Source organism: Telopea speciosissima, chromosome 3 (assembly GCF_018873765.1).
Source record: "Telopea speciosissima isolate NSW1024214 ecotype Mountain lineage chromosome 3, Tspe_v1, whole genome shotgun sequence".
Lineage (NCBI taxonomy): Eukaryota > Viridiplantae > Streptophyta > Magnoliopsida > Proteales > Proteaceae > Telopea > Telopea speciosissima.
Window position 1 is genome coordinate 50786377 of NC_057918.1, and position 18755 is coordinate 50805131.

The window sequence follows — 18755 nt, forward strand, 5'->3', positions numbered from 1 at the left end:
ATCCCATTCTCACCCAATTCTATCCCACACACTTCCAATCCACATATTACCTTCCAAACATCCTATCCATCGACTGCAGTCCTATTATTTCCACCAATCTTAAGTGTTGCTTGGCCTGGGTTTCATCAAGGCAGGGTTTAATAAGGCAGGTGATCCGACCAATCTTAGAAGGAATAACATCATAAAATCCATTTGGCAAATTGGTTCTCAGAAAGAAAGGAGCTAAATAGGCCTTCGTTCACCCCTACTTCAGCTGAAAATTTTGACTTGATAGTTTGACAATTGACAAGCTTGGAATTAGTAAAATGGAGTCATGGATCAAAAAAATTAGAAAGTGGTTTAAATAATTGAAAACCATATCGTATACTTAATCATTGGGTTTTTAGTAAGTTAAGAGAGTTAAGAGGTTTCTTTACTTTTTTTCTTGTGTTATGGGAATTAGTAAGGAAGGAGTTTCTAATCACAAGTACTATGTCTGGACTCAATTTGAGTTTGAGCAAATTAAAGAATATAATCTAATTGCTAAATTAGAGTCCTCTCATTGGTTTGGATCCAAACTTTGAGCTTCTATATAAGGAGTGGGGAATTGTCCAATCCTACCTAAACTTTTGGCATCAACAAACCTTTGTTTAAGAGTTACTGCCCTCTCTCTCTCTCTCATGGATTATTGGCACTTGAGAATTTTAATCGGTTGTCCCTAGAGATAATATTTTTGGGTTTCCCTTATAAAGATTTTTCTCGAATGTCGAGCACTGAATCAGATCCCACAAGAGACCTTTGTTTTCATAGATTCCTGAGTTTCATAGCCTCTCTCCGATGCCTTCTATAGTATAGAGGCCCTATCTTGTCATAAAGCAATTTGACTTATCAAAAAAAATAACACCTTTGCAATCTTCACTCTTAAGTTTAAATCAATCATCTCAATGTGTACTGCTGGATTTTGCTACTGTGCGCGCATCTTAAGAATTAGAAGTGGAGTTTCTAGCTGGTTATTAATCCAAAACATTGAGAAACTACTCTACTACCCATGCGCCGGGTATTTCTTATTAATCCCCTGAATTCTCTTAATTTTCTTCAATTTTTTTATCAAATGCGGGAATCTACACTTGCTGAAAGAATACAAAACCTGCAGCTAGTGTGACTACAGAGCCTGCTACTAGTAAAGAAAAACCCTTCTGTTACACATCAGTCCCATGAGCATAAAATTAGCTTTCAAAGTTTCTTTGCAAGTTAAACCATTTTGCAAACATGGGAAGGTCCTCTGGTTTGCACAGAGAGACAGGAATAGGAGGATTGTTGGAAATAAATTCTACTCCCTCGCTCAAAAATTATTTTAACAGTTTGACCTCTACCAATTTGCATATGACACTAGTCTCTAAGCAACACAGTGTTTAGTATCCTCCTAATCCATTTATAAAAGTGTCAACTCATCGCCCATCCCAAGCAGTAAGGTGATTCAACATAGCTATTTATAGAACTGAAAGGCACTCAGAATCAGAGTGGTATCTGTGTCAAGAGAGCCACATGAGCTCCTTTATGGATAGTGATAAATCCCAATAAGGATGCTACGAAAGCAGAATCCATTTCCTCCTTTATGGCATAAACAAAGGAGTTTAACCTTCATGTTCCCAATCTCGTAAAAGAAGCCTCATGTTTAGCACTATCCGAGAGTGATCTGCTACAGTATGTACCTATAGAGGCTGATACATTGTAAGTCGGTTTGAAGCTCATATTTTATTTCTCCATCTCCCCCCCCCCCCAACTCAAATATTAATATTTTCTTAATCTGATAAGTTCCTTGTAGTTTTGCTACACAAAAAGAATATGGAATTGGAAAAAAATAGAAATGCACTGGTCTTCATTGGTGTTAAATTTATATTTTGGTGGGCTAAGTAACAAGCACCTTCAAAAAGTCTTTACCACATTAAGTGATCCAATACACGGATAGATAGCATACACAACAGCCCTACAAAGTAGTTTGTGAAAGAACAAACTATATACCATATTACAATAAAATTGATGAACAAAATTTATCTTCAGAAAGTTCCAATGTCCTCAATAGTAGTAGAACAACTGAAGAAAAACTTAGAATCATTCAAGAGCATCTCAAAAGCCTAAATAAACTGAAACTTGGTTTCTGTTCCAAGTACAAAGGACCAAAGAGATGTAACATGTAAACTAGAAAGACACAAATTGTACGCTTTCTTCCAAGTACCACCTTAGCATGCAGAGAGATGGGCAAACTTTTTGTTTGGGTAAATCAGAGAGATGGACAAACGTAACCCAGAAGAGGTAACATTCTTTCTCCCTAATTACACTTTCCACCAATACCACTAGACATGGCAATTTTGAATCTTACATGCATGTTAATGTTTGATAGGTCATTCCTCTTTCTTTCTTTTTTTAATCCTCACTTTATTCAGAAAGAATTCAATCTAATGTTACTATTCGGACCCACCAAACAATTTTTCCAAATTCTACATAATAGAAACTATAGAAGCCCGAAGATCGAACAAAACCAAATTCTAATTTCTTCACCCAATATTCGATCACATAAATGTCACATTTATTGGCAGAAAATTCCAATGAAGACAGAGAGACCTCCAAGGATTGTAAACATAGCACTCCAACCACATGAATTGAAGATTGTAGGAAAAAGTGAAAATTACTAAATAGATAAGGGAGTGAGATTAACCAACGGAGCATACCTCCATCATTGAGAAAAGATGTTCTCAGGGGCCTCCTGGGTGCTACAAGCCTATTGGAAGAGGCCTGCAAGGAAGAAGATGGTGACGATGCCAAGCTTAACCCTATAATGGGTGCTTTCATCGCCATTTCAAGAGAGAGGGGGGGAACCCTCCACAGTAATTGATGAAAAGCGATAAATTGAGAAAACTTGTAGACAGGATTGATTCTCAGAAAGGTTTCTCTCAAATGCAAATGGGTGTTTTGTTTTTTGCTGGTTTCCTGCTTTTAATTCCTGGTGCTTTTGTATGTGGTGAGCAACCGGCAACGATGAGCTTTGAACCCAGGGAGTAGGAGGACTGGAGGAGAGAAACTGGGATTTCTTCCCACCGGATTGGGCTCCCTCTTTCAATTATGGTCTTCGCAACCGGTCCGGATGGCGAACCAAAAAGTTGCCTAGTTTCAGCCAGGCCGGTTTATAATAATTTCAAGTATTTTTTTAGGGAAAAAGATCTCTGTCCGGGAGTGTGGCCTGTGCTAGCACTCCCATGAGTCTATCTCTCTCCTCCCCATGTGAAAAGACACTAGCCCCCTTGTTTTAAGGAGGAGAGAGATAGACATATGGGAGTGCTAGTGTAAGCCACACTCCTATACAGAAAACTACTTCCCATTTTTTTATTAAAAAGAGGGTCATCCATTGTTCCACCTTCCTCAAGACCAATAGAGGGTTAGGCTTAGCAGAATTAAAAATCATACAATTCCTGGTGTTTCAAATAAAATAACAAGTTATAATAAAAATCGAAAAAAACCACATCAGAGAAGGTCTGTCAAGCTTGTGATTCAACATAATAGAAATGCATAATTGTTCCAAAGAGGGGTGATTGTAAAGTTATCCTTGGGGGAGTGCTTCACCACCCAACATAGACTGATAGTCTTGGATTTGTGCCTTAGTGCACAGAAGTGTAGAAGGGAGGGAACCTTTGCATCCTAAGATAAGGTGGTGGGAACTAAAAGAGGAGTCACTTAAGACATTTACTGGTATGCTAGTAAAACAATGAAAATGGGACTGTGAGGGAGACACCAATGTATTGTGGAATGAGATGATGACTTGTATTAAGAAGGCGGCCAAAGATGTGTTTGGGAAAGTAAAGGATAATCGCCAAACCCCTAAGGAGACTTGGTGGTGGAACCATGAGGTCCAAGCAGCCATTAAGACCAAGAAAAATTATTTTAAGACATGGCAAAGAACTAAAGAGACGGAGGATAAAAGAGGTATTTTGAGGCCAGAAACGAAGCTAGGAAGATTATGGGATTGGCTAGAACGAAGAAATTTGAAGATCTCTATACCAGCCTAAACACAAAAGAAGGAAAGAAAAAAAAAAAAAGCTATATATATAGCTAAGATTAGAGAAAGGAAGAGTAGAGATTTCGACCAAGTGAGGTGTATCAAGGGTAAAGATGGAAGAGTGTCGGTTAGGGATGAGGACATTGTGAAGAAATGGGACAAGTATATCTATAACTTACTTAATGGAGATGGGCCGAGTAGTATTGACCCAATCGAGTACTCTAGTCAACACGATACCACACATCATAGTTATGTAAGAAAGGTTAGTGCGTGTGAAGTTAAAGAAGCATTAAGAAAGATGAAAGCTGGCAAGACTCCAGGCCCTGATGAGATTCCAATAGAAGTTTGGAAAGCCTTAGGTAGTTGTGGGGTTTATCGGTTAACCAAGTTTTTTAACAGAATTTTGAACACAAAGAGAATGCCAGATGATTGGAGGAGAAGCATTGTAGTCCCAGTTTACAAAAATAAAAGTGATATCCAGAGCTGTAATAACTATAGAAGTTTAAAGCTAATCCAGTCACACTATGAAACTTTGGGAGAAGGTTATTAAAGCCCATTTGAGAAGGGAGACTCTTATCTCGGTAAACCAGTTTGGCTTCATGCCAGGTAGATCCACAACTGAGGCTATCTATTTATTGAGGAGGCTCATGGAAAGGTATAGAGATAGCAAGAAGGATCTCTATATGGTCTTCATTGACCAGGAAAAAGGCTATGACCGAGTCCCTAGAGATTTAATCCACCATACTCTAGTGAAGAGAGGAGTGTAGAGTACATATGTGCAGGTAATTCAAGATATATATGAAGGCGTGGTAACTAGTGTAAGATCTGTGGGAGGGCAAGGGAAGGAATTTCCAATTACGATTGGGTTACATCAGGGATCTACCTTAAACCCTTATCTATTTGTGCTTATCATGGATGAACTAACCAAGAGCATTCAAGGTGAGGTCCCGTGGTGTATGCTCTTCGCCGATGATAGCATTTTTGTTATATCTGCACCTGAGACCCTAATATTTTATTGTTATCATTATAACGTGTAGATGGTGCTGACACGTATGTCGGTGAGATGTTCTCCTTGGTGGTCAAGCCCAATCATATGATCATTGACCACTTCACAGGTTTGACCGTCGAAGAAAGGTTCCTCAACCAGTAGTGGGAAAAATTCGTCGATGGCGACTTCATCGACTACCCTCCTAGTACCAGCCCTAAGAGCGAAGAGTACCAGAGGGCACACCCAGTGTCACCCCATTTAGACACTTCTCTCAGAGATGAACTCAGCATCGCTGTAGGGAAACTCTTCGAAATAATGGGGGACATGCTGTGACAATCAAAGGGTAAGTTACTAACCTCAAGAATACTTGTTTATCCTCCCCTCAATGGCCTTGAAGTGCGAGTCGAAGCCCGACAACTTTCTTTGAGATTTTAGCCTTGACAATAGGAACAAATTCAAGGACTGAATCAGTCCGATGTTCCGTCTATGCTGTCTCATGCTTTTTGGATGTTTTCTTGTGCGGGACCCACGTCCCTGTAACCCGAACATCGTGACTATGTCCCCGAGCATGGTAAACCCTACTCTTGACTTCCTTGTATTGTGTGTGCCATGTAGTTGGACCCACAAGTCTGGCAATCTATTTAAATATACTGCATGCCTTAAGTGACCCAAGCCAAACAGGCCCTAAGGCCTTAAACTTAGTTAATAGGGGCCTTGGCCTTTACTGGCTCATTCATTTCACCACACCAACCAAATCGTGGAAGGCTTGAGCTTGGGAAGAGAAAGGAAGGTGGGGAAGAAGGTTGGAGTTCAAGGCTTGATCGATTGGTGGTGGGTGACGTTAACTACATTGATTAAGGTAGGCTCTCTTCCCATCTCTCTTTTTTTTCCTCTATTCTATTTTGGGTTTGGGGGAAATTCTCTAAGGAATGGATTTAATCTGGGGTTCCACTTGGAACCCAAGGTTCAAACTTAACTAAGCTTTGAGCCTCATTAATGATGCTCCACCCTCCTTCATGAGTCTATTAAAACCTAAATGAGAACCCCATTACCATCATAATGACCTACCAGCTCTAAACCCTAGATTTGAACAATGGAAGCTAGATATCTTATGAATCCTAAAACCGAGGGATTGTTGGGAACATTGTGACCCTAGGAAGGTTTAGGACACCCTATCCTAGCCTTTGAAGCTGATGGATCCTAAGGAAAAGACTGGGAGATAAAGACCTACAAAATTCTAGTTTAACCCTGGACGGATCAACAAACAAATCCAGCATCGGGACTCCGTCCGTAGATCCGTTCCACATTCTAGGTGTTATAACCGGACAGACTAACGAAAGGACTCACCTGTTCCCTCCGTCCGTAGTTTCATTCCCCTAGGGAATGTCTCAGGGTTAGGAACGGATGGGCCAACGGATCCAATAATAGACTCCGTCCGTAGTTCCGTTCCACTCAGGAATGTCTCAGGATAATGAACGGATGCACGAACGGATCCAACACTAGACTCCATTTTTTAATCCGTTTCTTATATTTTGGCCCTTATGCCTGGACGGATCCAGGGACGGACTCATGCTACTGCCTCCATTCCTGAGTCCGTTCGTGCTGTGTTTTGTAATACTCAACATTAACTCCTGGAGACTCCCCTTAGGATCCCTCCTACATCTTCTAACAATGTTCACGCATCCTTAGGTGATCTAATTATTATGGGAGAGTGTGTACCAAAGCAATCCTTAGCAATCACACCGAATGATACATGGACAACAAGTGAGTTGGTTTGGGTTTGCTATTATTTATACATGTATTAACCATGGTAAGGCATACTCATCAAGCATGTTGCATAATTGCATATTCTTATTTTAATTGTGCAAAGATATGATTGTGTTATGTGCTTGTTCCATATTGTATCAGATGACGGTGTCGGGTGTGCCGGTACCGAAACCCTAGAATTATTTACGAACATATGTTGCTTGTCATATTGGTCTATATGTGTCGTGTCTTACTAGTACCCAGGTGCTAGATGGAATGTGACGTTGATGCACCCGGAATACTTCTCGGGATGATAGGATTTGCTTGTAGCATATCTATGACTAGGTTTAATTTCCCTTATGCTATGACCCTTACCAATAGGGGTTTAGGTATTGGGTTATCATGGCTTCTTAGCCTGTGGGGGAGAGAGGTTAGGTCAAGGATGACCACTGATCATCGAGGTCTGCCTCTGAGTGGTTTTGGTGGGTTCGACCGACACGGACCCCCTCGTGACAATTGAGGTTTCACTGTGGCGATAATATAAGTGACCCTTAGTGTCTCCTGAGTTGTCACAGTAGCATACACCATTGACTTAGACTGTGTGTTAGGTGAAAAATTAATTAACATATACATTCATTATGGACTATTTGTGACTTGTGTGTTTGTGCATCTCCCCATCCCTTCACTGGCTCAGTGGAGCTAACCCCTTGTGTACATATCTTTTTAGACTTTGATGCAGATGACGGTTATCTCACTGTCCTCAAGGTTCAGACCTCGAGCTATGATGATATAGGCATCGTGGATCCAGAGACCGTGACTGAGGATCATGATGATGGATGCCCTTACGACGATTATGCCTATAGGCCATAGTGGCGCTTGGGACATCTTTATTTTGATTTACTTTTGAGCTTTGAGCTGTGTATAAATATTTTCTATTATACATATATTTTGAGTAGTTACGCCATGGTCAGTCGATAAACAATACTAAACTCTAATATACCACATAGCCTGTTGAACATATTGTAACTACTAGTTAAACACTTTCGTTTGTTACTGATCTAATTTGGAATGGATTATTCCTTTTACATTCGCACTTTGTTATTGCTTTGCCTTACATTGTTTATTGATTGTGGATTGGGAGACTGCATTCGTGATCCTGGTAGCTTATAGGGATGGCACACATCGTCCTAGTCACCCCCTTTACTATACTTTATTCCTACCCAGAATGGGGGGTGACAGTTTTAGTAGATGAGACAAAAGAAGGGATTAATGCTATGCTAGAGCTTTGGAGAACAACCTTAGAAACAAGAGGCCTTAAGGTTAGTAGAACGAAGACGGAGTATATGATGTGCAATTTTAGTCACACTATGATAGATACTGATATGGTGCGAATTAAGGAAAGAGAGATACCGCAAAGTGACTATTTTAGATATCTGGGATCTATAAAAAATAAAGAAGGTGACATAGAGGATGATGTTTCACAAAAATTAAAGTGGGATGGATGAAGTGGAGAGGAGTGTCCGGAGTGTTGTGTGATCGGCATTTTCCTTTAAAGCTTAAAGGAAAATTCTATAAGACTGTTGTTCCACCGGCCATGATGTATGGGGCAGAATGTTGGGCAGTTAAAAAGTGTCATATTGATAAGCATTGTGTAGTAGAGATGAGGATGTTAAGATGGATGTGTGGAAAAATAAGGAAGGATAAAGTATGAAATGAACTTATTAAATCAGACTTAAGAGTAGCCCCAATCAATGACAAACTCCAAGAGAGTCATTTAAGGTGGTATGGTCATATTCAACGGCGGCCTAGTGACATCCCAGTAAGGATAAGTGATATGATTCCATTTGAAGGAGCTAAAAGAGCTAGGGGCAGACCTAAAATGACCATAGGAGAGGGCTAGGGCTCGTTCCAAGTATGACCTCAGGCAGAGCCTACTGGAGGTCTATGATCCATGTCACATACCCCATTTAGCTGAGATTCTCCTGTCGAATTGGGCTATGCCTCTTTCCTCTTACTAGGTTTCATCTTTCATTTCTCTTACTATCTTACATCTTTCATTTCTCTAATTATTTCCCATCTTTCTCTCATCTCTTTCCACATTTTTTTTTTGTTAAAACTATGTTTCCCATACTTCGTTTTGTTTGGATCCATGTAGCCGACCCCATTAAGTTGTGATAAGGCTGAGTTTGTTGTTGTTGTTCCAAAGAGGGGTGATTGATAAACTCTATTCCTAGACCCAAAGGACCAGCTGCCCAAACATGTTTAACCCATTCACAAGCGAGGAAGATATGTTAGTGGATCTCGACACAAGTGCCACAGAATGCACAAGTGGAATCAATCTGACTCCAGTTCGAAATTGTATCATTAACCAGAAGCCCTGCATGCAATACATGGCCGAAATTTTTTTAAAATTTGGGATATGAAAAAGAGGATCAACCTCCATGTAACCATGGTGAGTTACAAAGAGCTTGTAACTATGATCGTGTTACCCCCAATGCACAAGAGTTTAAGGGTATTTTCAATCTTTTTGACATCTGACACACAATTTCCCATCCTTTTGACAGTGTAGGGGTAACAAGGAAATTTACCTTATCTAATGTTTGTCAAAATCATGATTCTGTAGGACATGTAAGACTAGAAATCGTCTCTTTGTTGTGTGTTGGTAGTTGTGTTCTCCCTTTATTCATCAGTCCCAGCCTTTAACTTATGGAGCTTTCCAACGAAACCAATTGTACTCCTACGTTTCAATAATGTAATGATGTTGTGGATGGGAATATGGTAAGGTTTCTCGTTCAATAAAGTAGGATAGTGGACAAAACCAGTTCCTGAAGTAAGAAGATTCGATTCCTCGTGCATTTATTGGGCCGTACATTAGTATTCGATACCGTTGCAGTGGACACATTCCCCTTAGAACGCACTGCAAGGCACTTGAATCGAGGGCTGAAGGATCAAAAGGCAAACTACGGATGGGATTATGATAAGGTCTTACTTTCAAAAAAATTGTGCACAATGGTGAAGAACTGATTCCTCGAATCTCATCTCTTATTATTGAGGTATGTTCCTCTGTGTCAAGAATGTGATTGATGAATCCACATAAGAACCAACTATATGAGTTTGCTGGAAAACCAATATTAACATCGGTACATATTGTATAAGAGGATCAGCTTGGGACGATGTTCTATCTATTTATCAAGTTTGTAAATTAAGCAATGAAACAACCCATTGTCTGGTTTTGACCTATTTAGACAAAAGGAGACATGGGAACACCTGACGTCTCCACATATAATGTACTACTCATTTGAAAGATAATTTTCATTTAAGAACTGTTGTATTTGACAGTTGCATTAATTAGATTTTGGTACATCATATTCCATAGGATGTTCATCTTATCATCATATTGGAATGCATCTCAACTGGATTGTCATAAAACAATTGTGATAAATGTTGTTGTGGAATCTTGCGTCTGAAATATTTTTATTCTTTTAAATAGTTACATCATTTGAAATCTTCCACATAAGCAATATGTAAGAAGATAGTTGGAAACACTGTGTAACTATTGCAATATATTGTAGCACCCTTGTCCCAAGATTAGGGAAAGTGCAGCCCTCACGAGCAGTGATCCTAAGATCATAAGGAAATCATAGCATTTAATCACATATGAATAAATAAACAGAACATGTAAGCTCTTCATCATCATAAAAAGTATTTGTCAGAGTACATATGCAACGGAGATAACACTGAAGAACATCTTACATGGTCTCCCTTCCCTGATGGCATTACAAAATAATTATATGAAAATCATTTATCATGTATAAAACAACAATGCCTATACAAGCATGTACAACACTTGTACAAAACCACAAATGGAAAACATCTTCATGTATCATTCGTCACCCAATGAGGTCGCCACCTTCTACTTCTAAAGGCTCTGAAAAAGAGAGATTCCACAAGGGGTAAACAACTAACGCCCAATGAGTTGAAAATACTTTAAAACATTTTGTTGGTCAACTGGATCAACTAAGGTTTGCTGGAGTGGTGTTGTCATTATTGGCAACCTTATTAGCCCTTTATTAGCCATATTGGTGATGCAACAGTGGTATTTGGTGAGTTAGAAGAGCTGAAATGGTCAAACAGTCACCTACACAATAGTAAGGGTATTTTGGTCATTTGGCAAGGTTACAGGGGTACCCACATTTGAAGAACACCATTTAACAGTATTAAGTCCTTATACAATGTTTGGCAAAGGGGCAAAGCAGCAGGTGAAGGCTCCGTGTATTAAAAGTTGTGATTTCACAGGTTCATGCAATGGCAATGACTTTAAGGAAATTTTTGGAAGGTTTAATGGCAGTTTTTGGTGAAGCACTCTTCATGAGAAACAAATTTTATTGTGTCATGGTTCCAAAGCAACTGGTTTTGCATCATTTCAGTGTCGGACCAGAAAGTTACAAATGTTTTTGCGTTGACGTGCGAAAATGGAGCAAATCTAGAATAGGCAAAAGCTTATATGCATAGCCAAAATTTTTGGCTTATTTTTAAATGCTATACTGTATACAGATGTTCTCATTTGTTTTGTTAAAACTCTAGAATTTTCTCAAGCGTCGGATCGGCATCTTGCATCAGATTTGGTTCATTAAAAGAAAAAGAAAGAAAAAGAAAAAGGAGGAAATAAAGGAAATAATTAATTTATAGTGGAGTGTGATGTCGACATGACATCACCCCTATTTCTAATGAAGGCAGAGGGTGTGAAAATCTCTAACGCATTTTTGTGCATGGTTGCATACAACAACAGCTACCACTCCACCATTGGCATGGCACCATATGAAGCTTTAAATGGTCGGAAGTGCCGGACACCGTTGTATTGGGACGAAGTAGGAGAACAAAAATATCTTGGGCCCGAAATGATATAGGCAACCTGTGAGAAGGTGGATATAATCAGAGAAAAGATCAAAGCGGCTCAATCCAAATAGAAAAGCTATGCCGACAATCAGAGGAAGAATATTGAGTTTAGAGTGAGAGAACAGGTATTTCTCCGAGTGTCTCCAACAAGGGGGTTGCTACACTTCAACAAAAGGGGCAAGCTAAGCCCAAGATTTATTGGTCTTTACGAAGTCCTCAACGGAGTGGGACCCGTAGCGTATTGACTGGCACTACCGCCATCCTTGCAAGGTGTCCATGATGTTATCCATGTGTCGATGATAAGAAAGTACATCAACAACCCGACACATGTACTCTCAGCTGAACCTGAACAATTGGATGCGGATATGACTTATGAAGAGCAGCCAACGGAGATATTGGACAAAAAGGAGCATAACCTCCATAACTGCACAGTCACATTCGTCAAGGTTCGGTGAGGAAGTTGTCCCATAGAGGAGGCATCATGGGAACGTGAAGAGGAAATGCGAGAGAAGTATCCTTAACTATTTGAACTACAAGGTAAGCCAATTTAGAGGACGAATTTTTTTTTAAGGTGGGGAGAAATGTCAAGCCTGCCCCTGACTGACTGAAAATTTTTGGATGAAGTACAGGGACCTCTGACCAGTCACCCAAACACACTGTGGAGCATCACTTCAGTGGTTGAACCCCTGAGGATGTCCTCCTATATACCTACCATAAGATGGACTGCACACCCATGCAGCTGTACTGCCCACAGCATGATGTATTGCATCAACCCCAGGTATTCTCTCTCCAATCCATAAATGTGGGGCCCACACCTATTCAGATGTGTATCGGATGAGGTGTTGGTGCAAAGCCCAAGCCCTGGGCCAAGCACCTGTGCAAGCACAGGGCCTATACAACAATGTTGTATTCTCTGGGCGATTGGCCCAAAGGCCTAGAGAATCGCCCAGAGTGGCTGAATTATGTTTTTTGGACTCCAGACATGTGGGGACCACCCATACAGACCATGAACACCCTCTAGGGGTAGATGGGAATTTTAGGAGCAATTACCCACCCTTGGAACCATGTGGACCCCACCAGAGAAGCCAGAGTGGTATAGAATACAGTTAAAAATGCATTTTGGAGGAGGGGAGCCTAAAGCCAAACAAACCTTTGTAGGGCCCATTCTATAAATAGGAGGGGGCCAGCCCCTCATTTTCGTTTTACTACCTAGCTGAACAGAAAAGGAGAGAAAGAGAGGAAAGAGGAAGAAGAAGAGGAAGGGAGAGGGAGATTACCTGGATAGCTACCTACACTCTGCCTCTGCTGTATCTCCATCTCAGGTAATAAATCTTACCATCACATGCTGCTGTCCTCTGTATTGCTTAGTTGATCTCTGCTCTGTTGGTGGTGTTCTTGGCTAGTAAAACCCATGACACCAAGCATATTCCTTGGGATGCTTCTGATCGGACATGCAAACCTGTTGTATGTAAGATCTGAGCATTATGTGCATGATTATGCTGCTGTTTTGTTGATGGGACTAAGATCAGTCTCTGTGCCAGACTGCATTACCCGGCCAGTTGCACCCAGAACAGGCAGTCTGGGCATGGATCCTTGCATGCAAGCTGCTCCTAGCTTGGTTCTATGTAGGAACAGCATCCTACCATGATTATACATGTAGAACTGCCCTTGCATGCAGCCCAAACCGTGGCTCTGAGCTGGAACACAGCCAGAGCTGTCAAAATAGCTCCTGGTTCCCAAATGGGTGAACTGAGCCCAAAACCCATGGAACCATTGGATCATACATTAAATATGGTCCATGACCATCATATATGCATCCATGATCGATCCCATGGCTGCCCATGCAGCAAAATCCAAGAAACCAAGCCTGAACTCGCCTCAAACAGGCTCTGGGCGATGCACTGGGCAATTGGCCCAATCACCCAGTGAAACGCCCAGAGATATGTTTTGGGCTGAACCGTTGTCCTATCTCTGTGGGCCTTCACCAGTGGGCTATGAACAGTGTGTGGAGGTGTTAAATGACCAAAATACCCCTCTTCACATATGTTTGATGATATCCACACCTTGGGTACCCAAGTGGGCCCCACAAGACCAGGTGACCATGTCAGGAATGGTTTCAACTGAACTGCTGACCTGGGCACTGGTTTATATGACTATCTAGACCATGTACAAACTATTCATACTGCTATGTATCAAATTAGATCCCATCCCACATCTCTGGATGATGCACCGGGACATGGACCTGAAAGCCCAGTTAAGGCCCGGAGAGTTCCAGGTAACACTGGACTAAACACAAAGCCAGACTAGTAAGGCTAGACCAACACTAGGATATCAAAACAACTATGAATATTAATTGACATACACTTCTGATCTAATGAATTAGGATTTGACCCCGTGCTCGAGGTGCACAGCCAGACACCAGCCGAAACTGAACCAACAATTGAACCAGTAGGACCAGAACAAGGTGAATGAAATTACATCGTGTATGTAAATGTAACATAACAAATATGCTTAAATGAATTATAATATAATAATATTATTCTATTTACTTAATTCATAAATCTTGAAATTCTGAAATAAAGATGTGATGACTGCTGAAATTTGTGAATGAACATTGAATGTTGTATGTGATTTGCTAGACTAGATGCCGTAGTCGACTTGGAAATGAGGCTTGTGGTAGCCCGTAGAATGGGATGCGATTGACACCACCCGACTCATACGATGCCATATAGATGCATTGGGCTAGAGTTTCATCACCCGTGCTATGCACCCTTGCCAACAGGGGTTAAGGTATTGGATGCCTGTGAGAGTGACCATATGAATGAGAATAGAAAAGAAAATAAAAGAAAAGAAAAGAAAGAAATGTTATTGCACTGAAAAGGTGATTATGGGCTATAAGCCAGAGAAAAGAAAAGTGATAAAAAGGATGGATGCCTCATAGGTTAATCCCAGAGGGCTGGTCGGGCTGACCTTAGTGACTGATGCGGGAGCTGATTGGTCCTCTCCAACAACTCAATGGGTGTATCACGGGAAGAGGATAAAAGCCCGCACCAATGATACATGTATTGGGGATTGTAGTAGCACTAACCTGCCTTAGTTGTGATGTTAGGTAGCTAATAAATAAAATGAACTGCACCTCATGTAGGACTCATATGGTTGTGATTGCATGTGCATGCCTGGTGATGTATTTCATTCACAGGCTCGGTGGAGCTCACACTCTGTTATGTATGTTTTTCTATTAGATGATCCTATAAGTGGATGTTACTGTAGCGGGGAGACTTATCACCCGGAGGCGAGCTATGGTGGTTATGATTGTATTGGTATGGACTTGGATGGAGGTCATACTGTTGGTGCGAGTGTTTTCAATAACAGCTGAGGATGACCCGTGAAGGGTGTTGCTGCTTACTCTCTTTGTCTTTGGGGACTCCTTCTTGTTTTATTGGAGTTTTTCCTCTTTTTGTTTCCTTTTTACTTTTTCAACTTTCTCTTTTTGGGGCTCGGGTTACTTTGCCCTGTATATATATCCTTTTTGTTAAGAGTTGTATATGGTAGGGGTAGGTACTACTGTAGTTTTGAAAGTGAGTGAGAGAGTGAACAAACACAGTTATGTATATATTTTCTCTTTCTGTTCTACTGCTCTCTTAAAATGTTCTAATGTAAATATAGCTTTCCACAGTACTCTGAATTTTACTTTATGTAGTATGATGGAAGTGTGTGCTTATGAATGGAGTAACTGCTTCTAGATCCGTGGGATTTGGCAGATTGCTGACATGCAATTCGGGTCACCTACCTAATCCTCCCAGGACGTGGTTTGGGGTGTGACACTCGAAGTCCAAGAATGAGCCCCGATCAACGTCGAAGAATATACCTGTACTCTGAAGGATTCCGATCTGGACAGGATTAAAAATAAAAATTTTATTCCTTCTGATGTAATGATTCGTCGACCAAATCGGCTTGAGAGGGCTTCATCAACTCGTAACCCCGAAGTGTGTCTCCAATTGGATGCTTTCAAGGTCGGTTTTCGTTTTCCCGTTCATTGGTTCATTATTGATGTACTTGATCACTTGGAACTGGCACCATGTCAGCTCATGCCCAACTAAGGGTGTCAATTTTGGATCGAAACGGGAACCGATCTACCCAATAGCTTATTGGTCCGGATCTGGTCTTAGTGATAGGTTATTGGTCTGGATCTGGTCTGGTCCCAGGAACCATTAAAACCGAAAGAAATGACCAGGACTAGATTATCATCTAATAAAATTTGACAAATGATGTCATACAAAAGAAAAACAACTTCAGAAGATATATTTTTTATATTATCTCCAATCATACCTAACAAATGCAATGTATAAATTATTATTTCAATAAAAATCTTTATTCACGAACCACCAAATTGGTGATGATAGATGGCGAATTATTATAATAGTTCGCTATTTCTAAACTCTCTCTCTCTCTCTCTCTCTTTCTCTGCATAAATAATGTCTAAATATGAGGAATTATGTAAAAGTTGTAGACACGAAAATTAGTTCAAGTCTAACATATCTGTTTGCATGAGATGATAATATATACATTGACACATTGGAACGTCTACCATTTTTCTAGAGCAGCCCCTATTGTCCTTATTTTAGGCTCTACATTATAATAATGTTTGGAATCGCTTAGGAACCGGAACTGGACTACCCATTACTTAATGGTCCTGGATCTCAGAGTTGGAACTGGTGAGCTTATTGGTCCAGATCTGGTCTTGACAACTTAGAGCCAAAACCGCTAGAGAACTGGACCAATTGACACCCCTATGCCCAATGCCTGGAAGGCCATTTTCAATTTTTTATTTTATTTATTTATCCATCCGAGGGTGTGAGCCGACCCTTCTATTGTTTGCCCATTTTTATTTGTTACATAAATTTAAGGGATTGGTACTACTTCACTCGTCGGGATCTTGGTAAAGCTTGGAAGGAATTCAATTTTTATGACGAAGTACCGAGCTCGAACAAGTTTTGGAAGGGTCGGTTCTTTTTTACGGTCATCCCGGGGGATCCTTTGAGATCGGGGTGGCCAAAGATCAACCTTAAAGTTGTGAACTGAGTTGTTGCTTTAACTTGAGAAGAACATGAGTTGGTTAAAGCCACTCTTCGTGGGCCAAAATTTGATGTTTTGAAACTTATCCTTTGAGGCTTTCCTACGCAAATGGAGTCTCAGTTCGGGTCAGTATGACCATCCTTCTTCCATTCAGTATATTGTTCTGATTTCTTCTGTAGTTATTCTTAACAAATTCGTTTTGTTTTTCAGTGAAGTTGGATCCTGCAAAACTGAGTGCTATGGCTACTAAGCTGAAAACGGCCAAGGCGTTATAGAAGAAGGAAGCAGCTGATGCTGCTGCGAAGTCCAAGCTCGAGCAGATGGTTGGGTTAGGCATTTTGAAGGCAAGAAAGGGAAGGGTGCTATTGGAGCTACCATCCCCAAGGGCTCGGCAACTAGAGGTCCTACTCCTCCCCCAAGCCCGATGTCAAGTCCTCTACTCAAAAGAGGAAAAAAGGAAGAAATGGAACTCGCCCCTGACTGTCGGGCCAAATTGTCCAAGCATGCTGAGGGAAGCCATTCTTTAGATCGGGTTAGTGACGAATAACTTCCTTTCACTGTGATTTTGGCTCACCTTAGTTCGAATCATCCCAACTTCTATCATCCAAGATGGAAGGTCGGTCCTCAGGATTCGACAATGGATGTTTTCGCAGTGGTGCGCGAAGTCCTAAAGAAGGTCAGCTCCCTCGGGATGTCGCTCGTCTAAAGGCCATTCCTAATGGCAAATTCGCCAACTCCGCATATAAGGATGTGGCCACAGTCGGTCCTTAATACTTTTATCCTTATAACCTTTTTATTATTATTATTTTGGCATGATATGTATATTGGTATGCCCTTCTTAGGGTCTGCTTACATCTTTGGAAGCCCTCTCTCGTCTCGAAGACTTCCTTAAGATGAACCAAAAGCTAGCCCACAAGCCGAAGGAAGCAACTGAGTACATAGAGACTCTGAACAAGAACAAGGTCGAGGCTGATGCCGACCTGGCCAAGATCAAGAATGAGCTTTCTTTGTTGATGATGCATAATGGTTAGCTTCTAGATGAATAAACTCATCTCAATGATAGTATTAAGACAATGGCGGAAGAACGGAAGCGGGTCAGGTCGAAAAAGGAAAAGCTTAAGGAGGATTTTGGGGTTGAGATGAAAGCCACTAGGGAGAAGGCCATTAAGGATTTCAAGTTGTTAAAAGAATTCAAGGACTTGGTTTATGAGTATAATGGTGAGGCCTTCTCTCTAGGTGCCAACACCACCTATAACTGGGTTCACAAGGCCGATCCTGGGTGTAGCTTCTTAGGTTATAAGCATTATGATCCTGAGGTGGCAAAGGATGTGGCTGAGGCTGAAGTAAGAACTCAGAAGGAGGAAGTAGAGGCGAAGGATGGTCAGGTGAAGAAGGATGATGTTGACGATCATCAGTGCCGATCCGAAGCCACTGCTCAGACTGAAGACCTGAAGAGCATAGACCCTAATGTTACCTCCCAAGTACCTGCCGTTGAAGCGTCCAAGTTGGCCATTCCTGACCCCAAAGAATTGAAGAAACTCAATGAGGAGGCGAACATTGTTGACTAACCCTGTAAGGGTTTTTTTATATAATTTTCATGGGAATTACATATATATATATATATAGATATATAACCCTCTTCATATATATATATGATGTAATCTTTTGGGTTCATGTGATATACATTCCTCTTTATCTTTTAAAAGTCTCTCCTTTATCTTTTTATATATGATTTCCTTTCTTTCGGATGGGGTTTTATCCCAACCATGAGGTCAGTATTGCTTATCGGGCCTCATGGGTGAGATCTTTTAGGCCTCACGGGTAAAGGTTTTTCTGACCTTGAGGTCAGTAGTCTGCCTTACGGATGAGGTCTTTTGTGCCTCACGGGTGAGGACTTTCCCGACCCTGAGTGTAGTAGTCTATCTCACGGATGAGGTCTTTTGTACCTCATGGGTAAGGACTTTCCTGACTCTGAGGTCAGTACTCTGCCTCGCGGATGAGGTCTTTTGTGCCTCACGG

General features: G+C 41.0%; 1 protein-coding gene across 2 annotated transcripts in view; it reads right to left on the minus strand.

Annotated features, from left to right (window-relative positions):
- LOC122655907 (probable membrane-associated 30 kDa protein, chloroplastic) overlaps positions 1-3042 on the minus strand; it is a 52163-nt gene extending 49121 nt beyond the window's left edge. Inside the window, exon 1 of one of the 2 annotated variants that reach the window (XM_043850287.1) lies at positions 2709-3042. In XM_043850287.1, the coding sequence (XP_043706222.1) occupies positions 2709-2835 (127 nt within the window). In that variant the 5' untranslated portion in view covers positions 2836-3042. The remainder of the gene's footprint in view (positions 1-2708) is intronic. The other variant, XM_043850288.1, reaches the window with a different exon arrangement.
- Between the last annotated feature and the right edge of the window lie 15713 nt (positions 3043-18755).